Source organism: Crinia signifera, chromosome 19 (genome assembly GCF_055691185.1).
Source record: "Crinia signifera chromosome 19, ASM5569118v1, whole genome shotgun sequence".
Taxonomy (NCBI): domain Eukaryota; kingdom Metazoa; phylum Chordata; class Amphibia; order Anura; family Myobatrachidae; genus Crinia; species Crinia signifera.
This window is the reverse complement of record NC_139226.1, coordinates 122,962,696-122,988,153: the sequence shown is the minus strand read 5'-3', so window position 1 is coordinate 122,988,153 and position 25,458 is coordinate 122,962,696. Positions and strand designations below refer to the sequence as shown.

The 25,458-nt window shown below is 44.5% G+C and overlaps 1 protein-coding gene across 1 annotated transcript; it reads right to left on the bottom strand.

The window, feature by feature from the left end:
- Window positions 1-25,221, bottom strand: LOC146042123 (uncharacterized). The gene is made up of 7 exons (XM_083162042.1): window positions 25,098-25,221; window positions 9,727-9,916; window positions 8,148-8,203; window positions 6,003-6,035; window positions 4,435-4,494; window positions 2,934-2,993; window positions 1-883 (listed from the first exon to the last, which is right to left on the bottom strand). The coding sequence occupies exons 1-7, from the start codon at window positions 25,186-25,188 to the stop codon at window positions 762-764; spliced, it is 612 nt and encodes a 203-aa protein (XP_083018168.1). The 5' UTR covers window positions 25,189-25,221; the 3' UTR covers window positions 1-761.
- Between the last annotated feature and the right edge of the window lie 237 nt (window positions 25,222-25,458).

Below are 25,458 nucleotides of genomic sequence, written 5' to 3'. Positions count from 1 at the left end.
TCACATATACACTTTCTGGCCAGTTTTACCTACGTTCTTCTGAAGTCCTTAACTACTCACCAGTAAGCCACACCCCTTTTATGTTTTGTCATTTGGGACTATCCTACTAAAATGTATTGTTATGCACATATATACTGAATTATATAAAACTACAACCTTATGAAAATATTTTGGCAGTGATGACGATCATAGTACTATGCACATACTAAATATCTAAATATATTAACTATCTTAGTGATCATACCTGGAATCTATGGCTTTCCAGTCTTCCCACTAAAATAAGGAATATTGTTCTGTAGAATATATAACTAGGTATAAATACTTAACACATACACTGGCTCTATGTAAAATAGGACACATATCTAATTGAGAGGTGTAGAAATTGAACTATTATTGTTTACGAGAAGCCTTAATTAGAAAACTTTGAAAAACAATGGAGATGTGATTCCTATTTTCAGTGTCTCATTTTTAGCACTGCAGTCCATACAGTAGTTTAGTGCTCTTTTTTTTTTTTTTGTGGACAATAAATGTTGTATTACTTTATGAGCCAACATACTGTATCTCTACTTCAACAATAATCAGTTAATTCATTTTGTTTCCTATGTAATGATAGTTTACATTTTTTTGAACATACAATTTCCATTGGTTCTGCTAATTGAACTTCCACAAAATTTTACGGAAGTTTTTGTGCTGGCATGATTGAAAATATAAACAGTTCAGAAAAAGTCCATAACATTCTGAGGAATGTTGAAAGAAATGCTTTAAGGCAGTAACTTTTTGGAGACCATAACCAGGCAAAATATCTGAATTAAAGACGTAGATAAAAGATTTGATTGCAGTGCGTAACCTGCATTTGTAGTTTTTGTCAGTTGAGTTGTTATATCTGAAATACAATAGAAAAGCAGTTGATCATTTATACAGACTTTCCTAAAAAAGTACAGCCAATAATAACATATAAAATAAATGTTAAAGTGAATTATTTATTGAGCAGATTTATTTGTTGTAAAATGGGGGAAATTTACTAAAGGAAATTTGTAAAAAATAGGTGTATTTGTATCCAAAAATACACTAATTTTTGACATTTACTATCCCGAAAATTCGTATTGGTATTAATAGCACATCAATACGAATACCAATTGCCATATTTTTGGGATAGTAAATGTCAAAAATAAGTGTATTTCTGGATACAAATACACCTATTTTTTTTTACAAATTTCCTTTAGTAAATTTCCCCCAATATCTGTATAAGATGTACAAGCCTGGATTGAAATGTAATACCTCCATGGCTATAAGTTTTTTATTTGTGAACTCATTTGAACACTTTGTACATGATAACACAGTTTATCCTCTCTGTAATGCACTATTCACATTTCAACCCAGTCCTCATCCCTTTCCATGCATGCGCACCAACGCTAGACGAGTCAGGAAAATCTGTCAGAGAAGAAAGCAAGTAGTTGTCATTGACACCAGGACCGAACATCAGCTTTCACCTCGTCATCAGAGTTGAAGTGTTGACCCTTAAGGTGCCCTTTCATCTTTGGGAAGAGGGTTGCAGCGCCTGCAGTTCAAGGAGGTTCAAGGAAGTTCTGCCACTCCCGTCGTACATCCCCAACCTTTTGCCTGCGACTTTCACCTCCTTCCAAAGAGCACCTTAAGGGTCAACACTTCTACTCTGACGAGGAGGTGAAAGCTGCCATTCGGTCCTGGTGTCGACAACAACCACCAGCTTTCTTCTCCGACGGGTTTGCCATGCTACGTTGAAAAGAAAATAGTGAATTACATAGAGGATAAACTGAGTTATCATGTACAAAAAAAAGTGTTCCAATGTGTTCTCACATTAAAAACTTATAGCCATGGAGGCATTACTTTTCAATCCAACCTCGTAATTCTCATGTTAAGGGCTTGTTTGTGTAGATTCGATTAGCCATTTCTGATATGTACATATATTATATGGATGAAACGATTATTAAAAGTCAATACCAAAATCTTGGTACTTTCTGAATGTTAACAAGTTCAGAACTTAATGTTGACCTGTTATGAATGTCGACAGTCATAATGACAACAAATGGAATTAGGTTAGATTTAGGCTCCAATTCGGGTTAAAGTTGGGCTTCAGTTAGGCTTATGGTTTAGCTAAAATAGAGTTGTCAACATTCTGTTGGCATCCATAATATCGACAAATGTGTCACAACTCATAAAAAATAAATCAAAATCACAAGTGTACTTGAGGTAGTGAAACAATGCATGGGTTGGGTGTGAAAAGTACAACTACATAAAAGTTTCACAGTTTCAGATCTAGCATAAGTAGAGTACACATGGTATGAATTACTTTCAAATCAATCCCGAACTAATCGTTATCTAAATTGGGATTGAATCACACACCATACAGTGTACACATTCGATTTAGACTACTGTATATAGTAGAGATCTGTACTATAAAGGGTAGTATTCAAACCCGGATGCTATTTCCCCCAGGGAAAATAGCAGCCGCCGCATATTCAATGCTGCCATTACCAACAGCATTGAAGGCACATTCCGACAAAACAAATTTGACTTTAAAACAAGTTGGATCTGTTTTGTTGGATACAGCCATGGATTGTCAAATTAACAGCCTTTTTTCGACAACCCATGACTGTTTTCAATGATTTGTGGACTTTCCAACACCTGACAGTCGGTGCAATGAATATTCCGATGAATGGACAGTCAGAATCCGGGAACGAACACCCCCATAGACGTGCCTGCACAGTCTATTTTTCTATTTGAGATTTATGCCACGGGGCCGCGCATTGGGAACGAATCAAAATCAAATGTGTTTCCGTTTGATTTCGATTCATTTTTGCTTATAAAGCAAAATTGAATAGAAAAATAAACTATATCAAACTATATGTACACCACATTTCTTTAATTTGTCAAAGTAACCTATGAAAACAGACCTGTTCTATTGATAACTGTAGCAGCTGTAGCGTTTACTGTACTGTTGCTACTGGTTGGAGCTGAAATATAAAAAGAGAAGATTACAAATTTTACTTTACATTTATAATGAAACCCTTTTCTGTAAAAATTTAACACCTGAATAACAAAAGCATAAAACCACACACACACACACACACACACACACACACACACACACACACACACACACATTGAAACCAGAGCAATTGTATGCTAACATATAAAGTACATTACATGCTTTGCACAGTCTTTTCCCATTTTATTGCTATACTGTAAGTTGAGATTTATTAAAGATTGGAGGGAGATAAAGTACTATGCAATCAGTTTATGGCATCTTACAGTTGATTTGAAAAATGACAGAAGCTGATTGGTTGGCACTTTTTTCTATACAACCATTGATAAATCTTCCCCATTGTTTGTTCCTTGTTCTGAAATGTAAAAATGGAGCCCCTCTCATGCTTGCAGGGGCTGGCAATTCTATCGCCAGGCCCCGCCAGCCATCGGAAGGGGGTGCAAGCGCACAAGATGCTCACACACCCTGTTCTGATGGAGCTCCCGGCCACCGTCCGCCGCTTCCCTGGTCCCCATCGCTGGTCCCCACTGCCGGTTCCCACCGCAACCCTTACCCTCACCCTAACCATGCACGTCTATCTGAAGTGGAGATGGGCAGGGTCCCCCGCCGACCAGCCGCCAACTGAATGGGACTCGCGTGCGTGTGAGACCCTTACGCTTCCCAGTCTAATGGAGTCCCTCTCCGCCAGCGCTAGCCAGCGGGGACATTCTGGCAAGCACCGGCAATGGAAGAGAGTGGCTCCATTTGTAGAAGTTCTGCTTTGCTCTGACTGAGCTTGAAATGTCCACTACATGATATGAATTACTTTCCAATCAATCCCGAACTAATCGTTATCTAAATTGGGATTGAATCACACACCATACAGTGTACACATTCGATTTAGACTACTGTATATAGTAGAGATCTGTACTATAAAGGGTAGTATTCAAACCCGGATGCTATTTCCCCCAGGGAAAATAGCAGCCGCCGCATATTCAATGCTGCCATTACCAACAGCATTGAAGGCACATTCCGTCAAAACAAATTTGACTTTAAAACAAGTCAGATCTGTTTTGTTGGATACAGCCATGGATTGTCAAATTAACAGCCTTTTTTCGACAATCCATGACTGTTTTCGATGATTTGTGGACTTTCCAACACCTGACAGTTGGTGCAATGAATATTCCGATGAACGGACAGTCAGAATCCGGGAACGAACACCCCCATAGACGTGCCTGCACAGTCTATTTTTCTATTTGAGATTTATGTCACGGGGCCGCGCATTGGGATCGAATCAAAATCAAATGTGTTTCCATTTGATTTCGATTCATTTTTGCTTATAAAGCAAAATTGAATAGAAAAATAAACTATATCAAACTATATGTACACCACATTACTTTAATTTGTCAAAGTAACCTATGAAAACAGACCTGTTCCGCTGGTAACTGTAGCAGCTGTAGCGTTTACTGTACTGTTGCTACTGGTTGGAGCTGAAATATAAAAAGAGAATATTACAAATTTTACTTTACATTTATAATGAAACCCTTTTCTGTAAAAATTAAGCACCTGAATAACAAAAGCATAAAACCACACACACACACACACACACACACACACACAAGCAATCAGTTTATGGCATCTTACATTTGATTTGAAAAATGACAAAAGCTGATGGTTGGCACTTTTTTCTATACAACCATTGATAGATCTTCCCCATTGTTTGTTCCTTGTTCGGAAATGTAAAAATGGAGCCCCTCTCATGCTTGCAGGGGCTGGCAATTCTATCGCCAGGCACCGCCAGCCATCGGAAGGGGGTGCAAGCGCACAAGATGCTCGCACACCCTGTTCTGATGGAGCTCCCGACCACCGTCCGCCGCTTCCCTGGTCCACATCGCTGGTCCCCACTGCCGGTTCCCACCGCAACCCTCACCCTAACCATGCACGTCTATCTGAAGTGGAGATGGGCAGGGTCCCCCGCCGCCCAGCCGCCGACTGAATAAGACTCGCGTGCGTGTGAGACCCTTACGCTTCCCAGTCTAATGGAGTCCCTCTCCGCCAGCGGGGACATTCTGGCAAGCACCGGCAATGGAAGAGAGTGGCTCCATCTGTAGAAGTTCTGCTTTGCTCTGACTGAGCTTGAAATGTCCACTTCTTCTGACCTTCCTCCTATTCACTTATCTTTCCTCTGACCCTATTTGCTGCTGCAATCACATTTTACAAGTTTATTACAATATGCCAGAATTAGCCCATTTCAAATATACTCAATTTAATCAAAGAAAAACCCTCATGTGTGGACACAACTGGCTGCATTTTTGGGATATTGCTTACTGACCATGAAGAGCGTCCCTAGTTTCTATTAAATAAATTGGTTGCAGTCTAAGAATATTGATCCAACGTACGCACTAATGGTGAGCAGTAATCGTTTAACTGTCTCCTTTTGAATTGATTTGTTTCATTTCTTGATTATGTATTTAGACCAAACATTCTACCTTCATTCTGCTTAAGTTACAGGTTTACCTTATATACAATTGGGAATGATTCAGACTTGTGTGTAAAATAGCCTCAGTTGTGGCCATTATACACCTTATAAGAAATTAAGGCGTATTTTTGCTTGTACTGTATCCATGGAACCAAACCTTCCCCATCCATCCGCTGGTGAAATCAACCATCATCATCAGCTGACATTTCTACAAACCCTAAAGTATCTGGTGCAGGAGATACTATTGAAAGTGGGATCATCTCTGCATACATACAGTACGTTCACATCTGTATAGCTCCCAATTCTTTCAACATGCCAGCAACCGACCCATGATTTACTAATCCCAAAATTGCATCATCAAACTGCCTGGATCACCCTTTCACTTATGAGTGGCTTCCTTTCACAGGCGTTCAGGAAAGCTAAGATTTGGATGTTTTATGGGCATTCCAGGAGAGTAGGTAAGAATGCCTTTATACATTATCTAAAAGCAAACAGCATAAGATATGGTGGTCAACTAACCTTGATTTGTAGAATTGGCAGCTGGAATTATAGCTGTAAAAAACAAGGAAAACTGTTTACTTAACATTTGATATATATATAGAAAGAAAGAATAGGGGTGCGCTGAATGTACCACTAAGTGGCCTTACATATAATAAATCAATACAATAGATAAAAGCAAATAAACATTTATTGGATGTTTATCAGCAATATGTTTTCATTTCACTGTTTTGGATTTTTCAAACTAGTGCCACATACAATGCAGATCCGCGGCCCGACGCGTTTCGTCCCTTAGGACTTCATCAGGGGTGATGAATCAATCCAAAAAGGAGATATCTCATATATAGTGTATGGGCGGAGTTATATCCCCTAATCGTTTATTAGGGCTACTTTTTGCAGTTATTCTTGTCTATGGAAATGTTATTTCTTGATAATAGGTGATATCAAGTACCCAACACGTTTCGTCTCAAGAGACTTCATCAGGGGTATGCCAGTAGTATTTTTACAATCTTAGGTTGAATTTCTTATAGACTAGATAGAATAAATGCTATTCACTTTAAAATCCTTATAGATTATTTTTTCTTTAATTATTGTCAGGAATTAGTACCTTGGATAATTGGTACAGTGTCCCACTTTTTAGGTTAAGGACAAAGGTGTAGTTGTGGAGAAAGTGACTCCTTGCCTGTGCCTGTTTGCCTGGAACTGTGCTCCTCAATATCCATACTGCAGTTTGGATATTGAGGAGCACAGGTCCAGGCACACAGGCACAGGTATCATCACAACAAAAACCGACATTTCGGGGTGATCAACCCTTTCTTTTTTTTTAAAGTGGTTAAGCACCCCGAAACGTCGGTTTTTGTTGCACCCATGTTCATCACATAATAAAGATTTTTTGCTCAAACCAGTCTTGGAGTGCCGCTGACTACCACAAGAGCTATACCTATACCACAGAAGGCACCTGAGCATTTGTAAGCCGTGTTGGATGGAGTGCCGGTCCGCACTCCATCCAACATGTATGTATATATGTATGTATGTATGTATGTATGTATGTATGTATGTATGTATGTATATATTATATAGGACAATTATTATTATTATTATATTATAATTTTATTTATAAGGCGCCACAAGTGTTTCGCAGCGCCGTACAAAGGAACAATACAGGGAGACAAAACTTGGCATAACATTGAATAAATAACAAAAATACAGTACAAATAAAGAGCACCACAGTTCAATACACATTACAGCTTAAATGTATGTATAATAAATGTAAGTAGTGAGGACCCAATCAACATACAACTAGAGGCTTGAGGCCAATGATGGAGATGAGTATGAAGATGGTCACTGAGTGTTGGAGAATTACATGGCAGTTCCCCAAAAATGCATACTCAACACTCCATGAAGCCTTGGCTCTACGTTTTAGATTTTCCCCATGACAATGGATGCTCGAAAAAACTCATTCCCTGTAAAAATGTATTTAACATGATAGGCTCCTTCGGATCTTGTTGAAATAGACTGTCGTATATATGACTGTGAATTAGATACTGTAGCTGTAAAAGTAACAAAGAATGTTGTAGCTCTGGATAAATAATAGCATTGTGTCACCCATAGGTGCCCATTTATGTTTTTGCTGGTGGGTGCTCAAGCCAAAAATATAGAGGATTGGCTTCATGGGGAAGGGGTGTGGCCACAAAATAATACTAATTTATATTACGGAGCAAAGTTGTCTCCAATATTCAAATTACGGCAACAGAGTTCCACATACATAAATGCCCCCCACAGTGCAGGTACATAAATGCCCCCACAGTGCAGGTACTCCGCTGACAGAATACACTCTTCCCGGCATACTGTTTCGTGTCCGTGGGTGCTCGGGCCCTTGAGCACCCACAGAATCGTCACTTATGGTGTCACCTCGACAGTAGACAATGCCACACTTCCCATCCTATTTCTCTAAGGCTGTATATACATTTGTTTTTTACATGTTTTAATTGGCTAGACCAACTATACGTAATCCTTGGAATTTTAACTAACAAGAGCTACTGTATCTTTACAAATAAAAACATAGCTGTAAACTGCCATATACTTGCTTACAGTACTTTGCAGAAAGCCCCCCATGAATCATGTTACATATGTAAAATGTAAATAATTTATCATCCTTAAACTCACCTGAACTTAAATTCCGTGAAACTAGGAATTTAGCCGTATCATTATATATGTAAGCACTAAAATAATGAAAAGACAAGCAAAATTAACTTACATTCACTGTAAGAACACTTAAAACAATATATTACAGCTACAGCATTTCTGTTGCATCAGATGCTGTTAGCATTTGTTTTGAAAACATTGTAATGTTTTGACTAGACATCAGTTGATGTGGTCGACCGCGGTCGATATAGTTGACCATATCGTCCGCGGGCAGCCAATATTGTCCGAACACACTGAATGTCACCAAGACCCAGTAACCATGCAGGTTGCTTGGCTGTATTGCCAAATTGACCTGCCTGTTTGGAAGACATCAATCATGAGCGTACATCGTTAATGAAATTGAGTGTCCACACTAGAAGATATTGAGAACAGTAACGCTCAGAAGCCCCTTTCTGAGAAATATTGTTAACAATATCGCATACTGTGTATGGTGCTTAAATGCTATGATTGACTAGTGTATATATTGGTCTAGTTATTTAAATGCTGTAGTGCTGTGATTGGCTACATGTTGGTCTTGCTCTGTTAAAGATCAAATGTTGCGTATGACTACAGATTGGTGCCATTGGGTACTATTTGTTTATACTTAAATGATTAATACTCTCTATATATGCATTTTTATGTGAATATTTTATTGTCTATTACCTATTTACTGTCGCTACTGTATATCTATAATTCATGATCACTTAAGATCTAGTTATTCTGGGAGGATGAATAACTAGAAGGAGGGAGAATAGTCCCTGTGAGTTGGCATTTGAGCAGTCGGGATTCTGTTGTCGGTATACTGACCTTTGGGATCCCAACTGCTGGGCCATCGTCTGGCACCCTGAACTGTAATATATATATAGACACACACCACACATACAAGTGGACAATATTAAAACATGGGTTTCCATGGGTGAAATTTAGTAGAATGAGAGATTCAGAAAGTGAGAGATTTTGGAAAGAAATATCCAGTTTTTTAAAGTGGCAATCATTTACACTTCAGAATCAAATTGGTTTTGCAATGTAAATGATCGCTGCTTTAAATAAAAACCTGGAGATTTCTTACCAAATCTCTCACTTTCTGAATCTCTCACTCTATTAAATTTCGCCACATGTTTCTTCAACTGAACAGCTGGATTACACCCTTTGGGGGTTATTTATTATGGGATTTTGACTGTTGGAAAATCACGACAGTCGGAATCACGGGCCGTTTTCACCCAGCTCCGCTGAAACTCAACTGCCAGATGCAATGTTTCGGCTGTCGAGTGTCAAAAAGTGGACATGTTGGCGAAAATGGACGCAGATTGATGAGAAACGGTCATGAATTTGTCAATCTACAGCCTTTTCTGGCAAAACAGATCTGACTTGTTTTAAAGTTGGACCTGTTTTGTCAGGTGCTACCTTTAACGCTGTCGGAAACGGCAGCATTGAATAGGCAGTGGCCGCTATTTCCCTCGGCAGAAATAGCATTGGACATTGAATACACCCCTTTGTCAGATAGCTATTGCCTATTTTACCACATTTGTTTATCCTCTTATATTGAATGTTATCGACTCACTTAATATTAACAGTTGTCAGGTTTCCTTGTGATGTCCAATTGGTCTGGATTTGATTTCCATTCATAAACGCATTGACAAACAGCAGACTTTGATTGCAGGTGACATTTCCTTGAGACCAAATGCCCACTGTATTAGTCATTGATTCTGCTTGTAAAGTTACTGTGAAATTTCCACTTCCATTCAAATAAACTGTAAAAATAAGAAAAAAGTATGAGGAATAAAAATAGCTGGCGAAAGCAAAATTGTAAAAATAAAAATAAAATTTGTCAAAAAATTCCCAGTTTAAAAATTGGATATACTGAATATGTATTTCATTTATATTTTATGAGCAGCATTAATTTGATCCACTTGCTATCTAGACAACTCTCTTAGCAGATATGCAAACTTTTATTTGCTTCTATTAATGATGATTATCTCAAATGTATGGATGTTTGTTATTTACTGCTATGGAACATGATTTTGTATTCTCCTTATTCTGTATAAAAAGGAAAATTCACAAATGTTGCTTTTATTAAAAAAAAGCAATATATTTAATTTGTTTATTTCAAGTTCCTTATATTGCGCACCAAATTCCGTTGTGCTTTACATTTGTAAATAGTGATATAACAAACTGGGTAAAGACAGACAGACAGACATGGTGGTAGGAGGGCCATGTTGGGGCAGGAAAAATGGTGTAATGATTAGCATTACTGCCTCACAGCACTGAAGTTATGGGTTCGATTCCCACCATGGCCCTAACTGTGCGGAGTTTGGGAACATAGATTGTAAGTAAGTAAGATTCAGTAGTATCAGGTTTCATGAGCTCCCAACAGCTTCCTGACCAGAGGAGAGATAGGAGGAGGAGGAGGAGGGGGGGGGGGGGGGGGGTTGTAAGTATTCCAGCGTTTCCCCTTAACCCATGACCACTAGGCTATATTTAGGTCTGGGCACTGCGTAAACCTAGTATTTGACAAGATCATTCAGGACAGGAGAGAGACATACAGAAAGGCCTTGTGTGTCCTGTCCTAGTGTGTATTTTAAGGTTGTATAAATTGTCTTTGTTCCATTGAAAGAAAACTTTGTTAAATATTTGTCTCTTATTTCTATGGCGGTAAATACAGTACCAGGTTTTACTAAAAGCCAAGTTTAAATGCTATGTACACTTTTGGATTTATTTAATATACGCAATCAAAGATACACCCCCACCCCCCTTAGCAAACTGCAGTATTGGCACTGTGCAGTCCCACATTGGGGGTGGGAATGATGCCAAATGGGGGAGGTGCTGACAAAATAATAAGCTCCCTGTCTTAATTCCCCTCACCCTCAAGGCATGATCTAGTCATGGTACAATGCACATGAGCTTTGAGAATGCAGTTGCAGGATGTCAAGGAAATGCAGGTGTAAAAAAAATACAGCTTCATATGGATAAAATTAGACAGGATAAGATGCCATAATGTGTTGAAATCTAGTACAGACAGCAAAGCGAAACATAATTACGAGAACTGCAGAGTTATAGTAAAAGGGAATGGTGTGGAATGTTCTTGATGGTGGCAATAGGGCCAAAAGGAAATGTTCTTGGCCTGGTATTAGCCTCAGATTTCTCCACAAGCCCTTGAATTTTGCACACCTAAACCTCAATGTCTGGAAAAAGGGTGAATGTGTATGTATCTGGGGTGGGGGTTGTTCCACACTACCACTGACACAGGAAAACAACAGCTGGTAACATCTCAGCCCAATGTTGGAAATGCTGAAAGTTAATTATACAATTTAGAACCCCATCTGTTCTCCATTGTTAGTCAACAGTGGAAAAATAATGTGTAATATAGAGCTGTGGAAAACTAAAGCCCTAAATGAGGTACACTCCTTCAGCAATTTTGGTGCCCCAAAAATGTCAGCCCTCTAGACCTCAAACTTTATTGATAATGGTGATACTAGGTAGAAGAAGACATGTTTGACTCCTTTATTGAAAACTGCTAAGGGCTTATTCAAGGTAGCATGCAAGTCCATTCTACATATAAATCTTGTCATTTCTTGCACCGTGCACGGTCCAAGCCCAGCATAAGCATTTTTGAGAGACTACCAGTAAATCTGAGAAATGGGCATTTCTCTGTTGCATCTCGCTTGTAGCTGTGTAGGAGTAACTGGGCGGCATCAGGGCAAGGCACACATGCAACTCATAGGTGTGTAGGTGGAATTCCTACGTTTGCGTCATACTTTCATGTAACTTGGAATCAGGCTACATACATGTTCAAGTGAGGTTAACAAACAAAATCTTAAATATGGGAGGGGGGGGGGGGGGCTGGATTGCACATATTGCACATTCTATTAATAGAACACTAAACATTAGGAGAGGTTCTACCATACCATGCTGACACTTGTAGGGACACAAAGAAAAAAAAGAAAATGCAGGTGCGCAACAATAAGTACGACATTCAGAACAATTATAACCAATTCTGTAATTTAACACAGAGTAAATTGAGGTTCTTAGCATTAGTTTTATCCTAAAAATGGGTCCACCTACCATGGCCAAGGGAATTTATCAGGTGGGTCCCAAACATTCCAAGAGGTTCTAGATCAGAGCACAGAACCCCACTAATACAGTATAACACTTTTTAATACTTATTTTACACTTTTAGTACTGAGCTGCTGCGGTACTTATTAATATAACACCATTTAACACTTAGAGGGTTTTCAATCCTGGGTTCCGACTGTCGGAATGTTCCAACTGTTAGAACCCTGCCCCATTTTCGGTCCTCTTGCCAGATCATCAGCAAGCGGAATTCAATGTTCTGCCTGTCTAGCGATGAAAAGAGGGCGTATTGGTGGCAACGGTCGTGGATTGTCAAGATCCAGCCATGAACTAGACACAAATGGTTTTAAAGTCAGGTCTGTTCTGTTGGAAATGAAAGCATTGAATAGGTGCCCACGGCTATTTCCCCTGTCGAAAATATCAGCGGGGATTGAATGGCGCCCTTTAAGCTGCTACTTTCTTTTTTCACCTTCTTGGAGTGGTTGGGTTGTGCTGGCCCAGGAGGTCCTGTGCTCTGGACTTGAACATTAGGAATATTAACACCTGATGAGGTCGCCTTGCCATGGCAGGTGAGAACATACTTTTGGGCAAAAATTATAATAAAGTTTTACTACATGTTAAATTGCAGCATTTATTATAATTGCCAGTGTTCTTATGGGGCGATTACAGTACAATTTCTAAGCAAGTTGACTAGATCTCTTAGAAATGAAGCAAGGATCACTCCGTTTGTATGGTCCCCAGCAATGGCGATGCGCGGTCCCGCGTGTCGCCATAACCTGACTAGATTTATACTGCATGCAGTATAAATCTACTCATCGCCTGTGTTCTCCATATTCAGAACACAGGTAAGGGCAGATCACTTAGCACACAGCGCTGTTACAGTTCGCTCAGCACAGAGCGATCTCTGTTTAACCAGATCGCACAGCACACAGCTGAGGGACACCTGTATGGAGCATACGTGTTTACAATACTCTCAACTAGTAACATAATATCAGAATTTAAAGGATATTACTACTGAAACTGTTTGTTGGGAGTAAGTATTGTTACAGTTAGCTTAATATGCACAGCTTAGTCTTGAGGACCCACAGTGTACAGTAGTTGTCGAAGCATTTCACAAAATTATCTTAAATGGAAAATATGCACTAAAGATACCTTTAATTGATGTTCCTATGCCATGTGTGGTTCAGTATTGCATACAGATGATGCAAACACCCCCACAGTTCAGTTTGAAGGACATGGGCTTCATTTTTTATTTATTTTTTCCTTTTCATCAATGTCACAGTACAGAGCATTTCTTTTATTGTAGACTCCATCATAAATATCATAACTACAGAATAGGCAGGGCTGATGAAGGACATGTACTTTAGCTGTCAGTAGTTTTTCATTCCAATTGGTTTGTGGCATTAATCTCTGAATCAACTCTGACAGAATTAATATGAGTTTATATGGCTATTTCATGGGATACATGTAGATAATGTACTGTATCTTGTAAGTCATCAGCAAACCTCATGAAGTATTTGATTCAAATCAGCAGTCATAACGAACAAGTGGACTATTTTGATATGTTGACATGTTATACTCTAAACAAAGGCTAATTGCATCAATAATAAGGTTTGAGAACTTGTTATTAAATTATGAATCAAGATTTTGTATTTATTAATTAAACGTCTTGCTTTTCAACACTAACATCCACAGAACTGACTGTAGGAAGCTTTTTGGTAAAAGTAACCGAGGACCACAATTTGTATCAAAGGCAACACTAAAGGCCCCATACACTAGTCCGACTTGTCCTAAGGAAAAGTCGGACCAAATCGCCCTTGAGCTCCTCCGGGCAGTGGCGATTTGATGGGTGGGCAGAAGCAGGTCTGGGCAGCGGCAGGTGTTGGATGGTGGGGTGGGAAGCGGCAGCAGAATTTTTAGAAATACTTTCAAAAGACTGGCCAGCTCCCTGCCGCTCCCGGGACCCCTCCGCTGCCTGCCCCATCATATACACCGCTGTCCAACCCTGCCTGCCCCTGAACATGGTGTGTGCTTCACCGCTGGCACACACCTAGGGATCGGACCAAAACATTGCGGGTATTCAAAAAGCACCCGCGATGTGCCGCTGATGGATCCGATACGATAGATTGAACATACAGCAGGTTCAATCTGTAGGGTCCGACCCGATGCGCACGGGATAGCGCACCGGGTCAGAGGGGATATCACACACAACCGATTTGATCAGATTTCTTGACCTGATCTGTTGGGATCGTATTAAATTGGCCCAAATCTTACTATTATATGGGGCCTTAAGATATAATAAAATTCCCTCTAAAAGCATACATTTCTAGTTCTTGGGAATATACTGTAAAACTTTATAATAGACCCATGCAGTATACATGTTCTATATTAAAAAAAACAATGCAGTTGAGAGAATTTATCTCCACGGAGCCACACAGTCTTCTGATCTTTCTCTTGTCCACCCTATATAAATGGACATGAAATCCAATATCTAAGATGTACTGTATGTTAAGAATTTAAATTATAGGTGGTGCCATGCAGGGAAAATACACAATTTACATACAGGTGCATTAAAATAAATGATTACTTCAGTGGTTGCCAAACTGTGTGCCGTGGAAACCTGGGGTGCCTTAAGACTCAGACAGGGGTGCCTTGGATTGGTAGTCCAGGACCAACTGAAAATATTTATGGTCAGTGTGACAGGCAAAATTAGTGCTAGTAGCTGCAATCATAAACTATTTAGACAAACAGAAGCAAAATATGTCCCCCCACCAGATTACTGTCCCTAAAGCTGTGTGCACACGGTGCAATACATTGCTCCGTGTGCAGTTTTCATAAGCGACCAGATGGTCTCTGATGAACAGGAGACTCTGCCGGGGAAGCCGCAGAGGGAAATAGCTGCAAGCTCCTGCGACCAGTGACCATTAGGGGGCTGAACACGGGAGCGTGCACCCGGCGATTTATCGCTGCAGCACAAACAAATCACTGGCAATATGGTTGATCAGTGACTCTATTGCACAGTGTGTACACAGCTTAAGGATAACATAAAAATATTACATATATTTATTTTTCAATTCCACATTTTTGGACATTTTTGGACTTGGGGTGCCATTAAAAAAAACAACACTGTATTCAGTAGTATTTTTTTGGGAAAAATAGGTCCAGGAACTCCAGGTCTGGGGGAGAGAGAGGGAGAGGAGGAGGGAGAGAGGGAGAGAGAGAGAGGGAGAGAGGGAGAGAGGGAGAGAGGAGAGACACACACAGGTGATTTCAAAATAAAACTTATCTTATTGAAAGTACATTTTGTCCCAGAACAGGTTCGGGAGCCCAGTTCCTGATGATGTCATATTTAATTAGAGGTTCAGGAACTGAGTTCCTGCTGGTTTCTGCTGACAAATTGTCACTGACTGTATTCTTTTATCAATTGAATTTACTAATGACAATCTTATTCATCTGCACATTGTAATTAATAAAATTTGCATGGCACTATGCAACCCTTGTGGTATCTCATTAATAAAATCTAATAATAATTATGCTTGATAGACACAAACAGTAAACGTTTACATTGCAATATTGCCACTTTAAGCATATGTATACCTATATGAAGTGCTATTTTTCAGCAGGAACCAGCAGGAACTCAGTTCCTGAACCTCTAATTAAATATGACATCATCAGGAACTAAAAATGTACTTTCCCTAAGATAAGTTTTATTTTAAAGTCACCTGTGAGTGCATTTGTTTCTAAATACAATATATACATCTATCTCTCCCTCCCTCTCTTTATTATATATATTATTTTTTATTTAATTGATCCACCCCCAGACCTGGAGTTCCTGGACCTATTTTCCCAGAAACACAGTACTGCCTATCAGGGGCGTAACTATAGCACCGCAGCCCCCGCCACCGCGGGCGCTGTGCATGTGGGGGCGCCGGGGGCTGCGGTGCTATAGTTAAACCCCCCCTCAATCCCCCGCAGACTTACCTATCGCGCTGGTCCCGGCGGCTCCGTTCTTCTGCTGAGGACCACCACAAAATGGCCGCCCCCATATAGCAGACAGTTATCTGAAACTGTCTGCTGTATGTGGGTGGCCATTTTCTGGTGGTCCTCAGCAGAAGAACGGAGCCGCCGGGACCAGCGCGATAGGTAAGGCTGTGGGGGATTGAGGGGGGGTTTGCATGGGCGGCGGGGTAGGGGTGCTTGGCGGGACGGCGGGGTAGGGGTGCTTGGCGGGGCGGCGACGGGGGGGGGCGCCCCCCCCTAACGGCTTGGGGGCGCCCAAAACTTAGCTACGCCACTGCTGCCTATACAGTATGTCATTTAAATCAAATCACAAAATTACAAAATGCTTAAAATGATCTATATTTACCATTCCATCACACTCAGGATGTTGCTATGGGCAACCAATCGATAAATAAATAAAAAGTAGATTCTGATTGGTTGCCCATGTGAAACAGAACTTCCCTCTTAGTAAATTTCCCTCCTCAAAGTCTTGTAAAGTCAATTGGGTGTGGATCAGTTGGTCACCAGCAAGTTGTTAGACAGTCATTAGGTCGCACCTTTAGGTCGTCATGCATTTAGGTCGACATGTGTCTAGGTCGACATGCAGGAAGGTCAACATGAGTCTAGATCAACATGGGTTAGGTCGACAGGTCATAAGGTCGACATGGGTTAGGTCGACAGTCAAAAGGTTGACATGGGGTTTCACTGTTTTTTTTTACCCGAATGTCGAAACAGTCAACATGGACATAGGTTAAAGTGCACCGCTGCGCTCGCCATGCTTTTGGCTCGGTGCCTCGCTGCGCTCGACACACTATTTTATTCTCCCGCCACGCCCTAGTGGATGGTAGGGCATGAAATACCGCCTGTCGGCTCAAAAAACAGTGAAAAACCCCATGTTGACATTTTCACTGTCGACCTAACCCATTTCGACCTAATGACCCTGTCAAGCTAATGACCCTGTTGACCTACCCATGTCGACCTAATGACTGTCTAATAACTTGCTGGTGACCCAATGACCGTATCCCAGTCACTTACCCCGTGGATGTTCAGCCGTTACAGAACTGATATACAGTAAGCCCTAGCACTCTTGGATGCTAGTCAGCACTACCAGTCTTGTTGTTGCAGTTCAGCACCGCAAAAACCACAAGCCACCGAATCAGATTGAACCCTGTGCCACAAAATTTGCCTTAGCGAGTCACAGTATTTACTGACATGCACATTTGTAAAATGCATTATCTGATATTAATAACTAACATCATATTATAATAAAAAAAAAGATAAACTTACCGCTATATTTTGTATTGGCGGAAAGTGTATCAGGGGATACAACCAGGTTAAAATTGGAGTTGCTGTTATTGTTCACAAAGCTTGAATTAAATATTTCACATGTAGGTATATTGGCTCCATAACAGGTAGAAACCGCAAGAGCAAGGTACAGGAGAAGGGCAGCTGGTCCACGCTGTGCCATTGTGATGGGGAGATTACTTCTGTTCTATTTACTAAGCACACAAGCTCTGGGAAAGCACAGACTCCACAACACCTGATCTTATATACAGATTTTTTTCAAGGGCAGGGCCAATTGCCATCAGGCGCTCGCTGTACGTTCAACTTTCCAAGGTTTGCTATTCTGGTTAATCATTGTGTTATGCATTAACTATTATTCAGAACGTAGAATGAGAGGAAGTCATTATCTAAAATGGGTCATGTATCATATTATCTTGTATTTACTAGTTTATTCCTTATACTGTAGCTGAGACAAAAGTGTATTACATGAGATAACATGTACAGGTACACATGAAGAACTGTGATATGATGCCAGATCAGAGCTGCAGCTGATGGGTGACTGATCGTTTAAGGTGTGGTTCATAATGTGTGGGAAACATCGTGACATTGAGTAAATGAAACTGCTGCAGGTTTCTATTGTACAAATGGGGTCCCTTCCCTGTACAACTAGGACTCTTATATGTATGCACCTGGCAGAACAGTGATGTGCTGTAATAAGATGTATTTTTGTCAAAAGCTCATTGGCAAAGAGTCATTTGTTTTTATAAATTTTTCTAGTCTAATATAAAGGGGGTATTCAATCCTGGGTCATGACTGTCGGGCCGGCCCTTCGGTCGTGCCCCGGTCCCGTTCTCGGTCCGGATCTCTGCATCTCGACAGGTGGGATTCAATGTCCCGCTTGTCGAGTGCCGAAAAGGGGGCGTGGCTCCGAGAAACGGCCGTGGATCGTTGAGGAACTTGACAAGCCACACCCGTTCTCAGCAAAACGAGCCCGACTGCTTTTAAAGTCGTACTTGTTTTGCAGAGATGCCTGTTCAAGGGATACGGTTGGTTGGTCGACCTAATGTTTGTCAACATTAGGTCGGCACCACTAGGTTGACATACTGCAAGTTCGACAGGGGTCTAGGTCGACATGGGACAAGGTCGACAGGTCATTAGGTCGACACAACCATTAGGTCGACATGGTCTAGGTCGACAGTCAAAATGTCAACATGGAGTTTTTTCACTGTTCTTTGAGCCGACATGTGCCCACAGGCCGTATTTCATGCCCTACCATCCACTAGGGCAGGCATGTCTAACGTTAGCCCTCCAGATGTTGTGAAACTACACATCCCAGCATGCTTTGCAATAGTTTTAGCATTCTCTAATAGCAAAACTGTGGCAAAGCATGCTGGGATGTATAGTTTCACAACATCTGGAGGGCCAACGTTGGACATGCCTGCACTAGGGCATGGTGGGAGTAGAATAAAAGGTACTTGTGTATTATCACGGCACCCACGATGTGCATCGTAGGGCATCTAATCGCATTGCATCGCATGCCATATAGCGGCATACAATGCATGCGATGCGGTTTTAAATTGTAAAAGCACCCTGATGGGGTGGAGTTGATCTTAGATAGTGTGGCGAGTGCAGCGAGCCACCGAGCCCGAAGTGTGGCGGACGCACACGTATTACTTTACATGTATTCCACGTCCCCTTGCGGGGCTCGCTGCGCTCGCCACGCTTCGGGCTCGGTGGCTCACTGCGCTCGTCACAATATCTAGCATCAACTCCACGCCAACGTGGAGAGTAGGGGTATGAAAAGGCCGGAGGACACGTACCGCCGCCCCTCGCGGGCTCGCTGCGCTCGCCACGCTTCGGGTTGGCGTTGATACTGGGGGTGGCGTTGACAATGGGGGGCCATTTCACATTGTAAGCACCCATAAGGGTGCTTGTACAATTAAAAATCGTATACGATTGCATCGCATGCCATTTAATGCAATATTTTATTGTACAATATCGCGTCCCATCGCATACCATCATATACCTTATTTAGTGTAATGGTATACGATGCGATGGGCGCCGTGATAATACACAAGTACCGAATAAAATAGTGTGCGGAGCGCAGTGAAGCACCGTGCCCGAAGCATGGTGATCGCACGCGGTGCACTTAAATCTGTGTCCAAATTCGGCTAAAAAACCTGTGAAAAACCCCATGTCGACCTTTTGACTGTCGACCTAGACCATGTCAACCTAATGCTTGTGTCGACCTAGTGAACTGTCGACCTTGTCCCATGTTGACCTTGCCCCATGTTCACCTTGCAGTATGTCGACATAGTGGTGTCGACCATCTTTCCGTCTAATATACAATCCATACCCCTGTTCAATGCTGTCGGGAAAGACAACATTGAATAGGCAGCTGACGGGGGAAATAGCGGCGGGGAGATTGAATACCCACATAATCTGCTTTATTATCTACTACCTGACAGAAAATCAGACAACAGTTACAAACACGTGTTGTATTCTACAGATTACAGTAAACTTTTCCTGTTCCCATATTCATATACCTCCCAACTTCTAGGGAGACGGAGGAGGGATAGAGAGATGCCCGTCGTACGCACGTCGAAAATTGCGGGGCATGGTCTAATTAAAGAGGGCGTGGTCTATACTCACGGTTCGCCCATGAGGCCACGCCCCCGTTTTGATGCTATGGGGGCATGACCCAGAGGCTCTGTGAGCCCCCTGGCTGCGGGAATAGACGCTGTGCATGCTCACAGCGTTTATTCACTGCTGATCAGCAGCCGACAGGGGGTACTCCCAACAGCCCCCCCTCGCTGCAGGACACTGCCGGCCGCAGGACGGACGCGGGAATGTCTCAGAAAATCGGGACATTCCAACGGTAATCTGGACTGTTGAGGTATGCATCTCTTATATATTTAGCCAGATCTGTCACTCATCCCCTGTGTGTATAATGCTGGGCGGGGTTACAAGAGGGATTGACACCCCACCCACCCTCCAAGAGGGTCTGCCCGCACCCCCCCCCCGAGCGGGTCTGCCCGCACACACACCCCTCACTAGCGGTTCTGCCTGCACACCCCCCCCCCATCGAGCCGGTCTGCCCGCACCCACCCACCCCCCGAGAGGGTCTGCCCGCACACCCCTGCGCGAGCAGGTATGCCCGCATGGACCACACCCGCAGCAAGTCACCACCCCCAACCTCACTCCCGCGTGTGCAGGTCTGCCCGCACCCCTCCCCCCCAAGCGGGTCTGCCCCCCCCACCCCAATTCCAGGTCTGCCTACACGCACCCCCACCTCCGCGTGTGCAGGTCTGCCTGCACATCCATGCGAACAGCGAGTCTGCGCATATACCACCCCCCCCCCCTGGATCAGCGGGTCTGGCCGCAAAACCCCCCCAACCCCGAGCGGTTACAACTGCCCCCCCCCCCCCACATGTGCAGGTCTGCCTGCACCCACCCCCCCTTACGCAAGCAGCCGGTCTGCGCACATACCACCCCCGGATCAGCGGGGCTGCCCGCAAACCCCCCCTCATGAGTGGGTCTGCCCGCACCCCCCCCCCCCACGAGCGGGTCTGCCTGCACCCAGCCACCACCGAGAGCAGGTCTGCCCGCACACACCCCACGAGCGGGTCTGCCCGCACACCCCCCGCGCGCGAGCAGGTCTGCCCACACCCCACTCCCCACCCCACCCCCGCAAGCGTGCCTGCCCCCCCTCCCCCGAACAGGTCTGCCCGCACACCCCCACGCGAGCAGGTATGCCCGCATGTACCCCACCAGCAGAGAGTCACCTCACTCCCACGTGTGCAGGTCTGCCCCACCGTGAGCATCAGGTCTGCCCGCACCCCTCCCCCCACCCAAGCGGGTCTGCCCCCCCACCCCAATTCCAGGTCTGCCTATATGCACCCCGACCTCCGCGTGTGCAGGTGTGCCTGCACCCCCGCTAGCAGCGAGTCTGCCCGCACCCCCATCCCCCGAGCAGCGGGTCTGCACACGTACCACCCCCCCCGGGTCAGCGGGTCTGCCCGCTGCCTGCACACCCATGCGAACAGCGAGTCTGCGTGCATACCACCCCCTTGGATCAGTGGGTCTGGCCTCAAAACCCCCCCACCCCCGAGCGGGTGCACCTGCCCCCCCCCCCCGCGTGTGCAGGCCTGCCTCCACCCCCCCCTGTGCAAACAGCCGGTCTGCACACATACCATCCTGCCCGGATCAGCGGGGCCGCCCGCAAACCCCCCCCCAGGGCAGTGGGTCTGCGAGCATGCCCCCCCACCCCCTGCATCAGCGGGTCTGCCCGCGCCCCCCCTCACCCCCAGAGCAGCGGGTCTGCTCTAACCCTCCCCGGATCAGCAGGTCTGCACCGCCCCAACCCCAGGAACAGCGGGCCTGCCCGCACACCCCCCCCCTCTCGATCCAGCAGGGAGTTGCAGGCATACCCGCTGCTTCAGCGAGGGGGGGGTGCGTCCACCACTCTGGGGGAGGGCGGGCATATCCGCTGCTCCGGGGTGGGGGGTGGGGGTGTGGCCAGACCCGCTGCTCCAGGGAATGGGGGGGGGGGGTGCGGCCAGACCCGATGCTCCGGGGGTGGGGGGGGTGCGGGCGTAGCCCCTTACGACGGTGTGAAGAGCGTCCGGAGGGCGCGATGAATCACCTAGTATTTACAATACTTTTTTTCTTGACACATCACTCTGAAACAGAAGCTGTGATTCATTCTACATAACCCCAGGGTTACATTCCATTGTTAATGTGGTTTGCTAAAAATCTAGATTCTAGTTATTTAGGTAATTGTAAATTTGTAATATGAGGCCCAATTCAGACATGATTGCTGGGCTGCAAATGTTCGGGACCCAGCGATCAGGTAAACACCACCCCATGCTGCCCTGCACATGCAAAAACCTGCTCATTTGCACGCATGTGACAACATGCACATAGGGGAAAAATCATTTACAGTCGCTCGCCATTAAGTCGTTTTCCCCCTGCTTGCAGCTCCGAGTAAGCCAAGACTTAGTGCTGCCATGGCCGCAGGAAGAAGGAGGCCGCTGCTGATGTCATTGGCTCTCCCATTGGCTGGGCAATGCCATCATTTAACAGGGCACTCCTGGAAAACACAAGCACCTGTCAATCAACTTTCTGGCTGGGATCACAAGGGCGGCTCGTGCATGCGCACTGCGGACCATGGGCATGAGCATCATTCAATCATCGCTGGTGCTTCGAATTCACAGCCCAGCAATTGAGTCTGAATCGGTCCCATAATTTACACAAATGATGACAAACAATGGTGGGGGTAGGAGGACAGGTAGGAGGATGGAGGGCATCATTAACGACCTGCGGGAACACAATTGCTTACTATATTGTGCGTACACACTAGACTATATTACAAACAAAATCACTCACAATCATGTAAAATATCGCTTAGTGTGTATGGGGCTTCATACCATTTTCACACTTAAAATGGAAATCCTGTGTTTTTGTACATGAAGTCACATCAGCCTTGGAATTATTGTATGTGTTAATGCAAATGATCAGGGTGTTTGGAATGTTACTTCCATCTACAGATGTAGTGGCGCTCGTCCAGCGCCGTGGCTCGCCAGACCACCCCCGCTGGCGAGCGGATGCTACATCTGACTGGGACGCATGTGTCAGCTTCCTGTCGGCGGGGGACGGGAACCCTGCACGTCTACGCTTCAGGGAGACGGGCAGGGTTGGGGGAGGGGGGGAAGGGGACCGGAGGCGGGGCGGCAGGGGAGCTACGTTGTAAGGGGACGTCTCATACGCGCATCCCCTTCCGAAGGCTGGCGGGGGGCTGGCGCATGGCGAATCCACCCCCAGCCCCTGCAAAGATTACAGGCGCTCCTTGCAAACATAATATCAACAAACTTTTTTAAAAAAACTCTCAAATGTAGTAGGGTGCAATTTTTTTAGACAAAGTCGGAATTGGAATGCGATTTAGTGTGAATTTAAGTAAGGAAAAAGTGCGATTTTTAGTAATAATAATGTGCAATTTTTTTAGCCATGAAAGTGTGCAGTATTTAGTAATGAAAAAAATGGCATGGGTTCCCCCCTCCTGAGCATAACCAGCTTCAAGCACATTGAGCCGGACCTGATTCCAAAGATATGGGGGACAAAAAGCGAAGGAGTCCCCCATATTTCTGAAACCAGCCCCAGACTCTTGGACTGGTCCTGGTTCCAAAAGTACAGGGAACAAAAATACTGGGAACCATCCATATTTTGGAACCAGCAAATTATACACTTACTGGCCAAGTCTGCCTGCCCGAACATGGACCACCCTGTTGCCGGGCCTCTGTTTCTTCAATCAGCTCCATAGCACCGCTGGCAGCCAGATTGAGGCTGCTGCTGCTGAAAGACGGGAAGGCGGCACTGATGATGGCAGTGCCGCCGCTGCTGCTGTTAGGGTGCACTGACGGTTTAAAGGAGGACGCTGCTGCTGCAGAATGGGTGGGCGGGACTGATGCTGGCGGCGCTGCCTCTGCTAAGGGGCGCGCAGATGGTATAAAGGACGCTGCGCTGCTGCTGCTATGAGATGGATGGGCGATATTGACGATGGAGGACTGGAGCTGCTACTGATAAGGGGTGGGAGGGTGGCTGAAGGACTGCAGATTGCTGCAGTACAGTATACCTTTCCTCTCTCTCCTAGCCCAGCTGCCGGCTGCCTCCTCCTCTCTCTCTCTCTGCCTACACCGCTGGATATCTGTTTCTGGGTGAACATGGATGTCACAAAAATCATTATAATAAAATGTTGGCAAATTAAGTAGTGCCCTTAAGTGGCCTGCGCCCTAGGCAGCTGCCTAAAGCTGCCTAGTGGTAGCTCCGGCCCTGGTCCCCCCATGCTTCACTCATCCAGGGTTGAAGCCCGGGGCTGTCCTCGGCGTCCCAGGGCAGTGGATGCTGGACTGATACATGTAATATTACATATAAAAACATTGCTTTTTACTGTCAAACTACAAGTCCCAGCAGGCCTCACACACATGCTAGGACTTGGCGAACCACAAGTCCCAGCATGCAGGGCATTAATGGGCCCCCTTGGAGTTGTAGTTCACCTGTAAAAATAATCTTGAAATAAAAGCACATATATCAAACAAACGCACTCCCTCCCCTACGGCTTGCGTTCTATCACACCAATGGACTCCACCTCCCCATGGCCTTCGCTCCCTCACCCCGCCGCCTAGGCTCTACCACACTGTAGCTCTCCCTCACCCTGCAGCCTGCATTCTATCACACTCCTTCACCCTGGGGCCAACTTTCTATAACACTGATGCACTCCCTCACCCAACATCCTGTGCTCTACAACACTGACTTGCTCCCTCACCCTGGGAGCTGTGTTCTATCACGCTGACGCACTATCTCACACCACGCCCTGCGCACTATCACGTTGACGCACACCCTTACCCTGCATTCTGCACTCTAAGGCTGACATGCTTCCTAACCCTCCATCCAGACCCCCGCAGGCTAGTTCTACACCTCCCTGCTAGTGATTAATCCTCGTACACTATGGCCTAATCCTTACCCCCGCAGCCTTACCCTAACCACCCCACATATATGCACACATACAGCACTCAGTCTTACCTATCTGCAGGGCAGGCTGGCTGGGAGGCCAGGAAAACAGCAGCCTCTCCCTCATGCTCAGAAAAAAGCAGAAGAAGCAGCAGCAAACCATCTGAAGCTCCGCCCCAGCCGGGTCCCCTCCATCTCCACCCTGGCCAGGCATGATGACTAAGTGGGTGGGAAGCCTGTGTCGGGGCCTCTAAGATCAGCAGGCCCTGGTCAGTTGTTCCTTTGAATTCAAACCAGGCTATGTAGCCAGCAACATTGTCTCAACCTGAGGCTGTGGAATTCCTCTCAGCCTTGAGGCTATTCCTGGAGGTTACACATCTTCATTAAATTCAACCTAACTTGTCATCAAAATATGGCAGAAACCAGATCAATC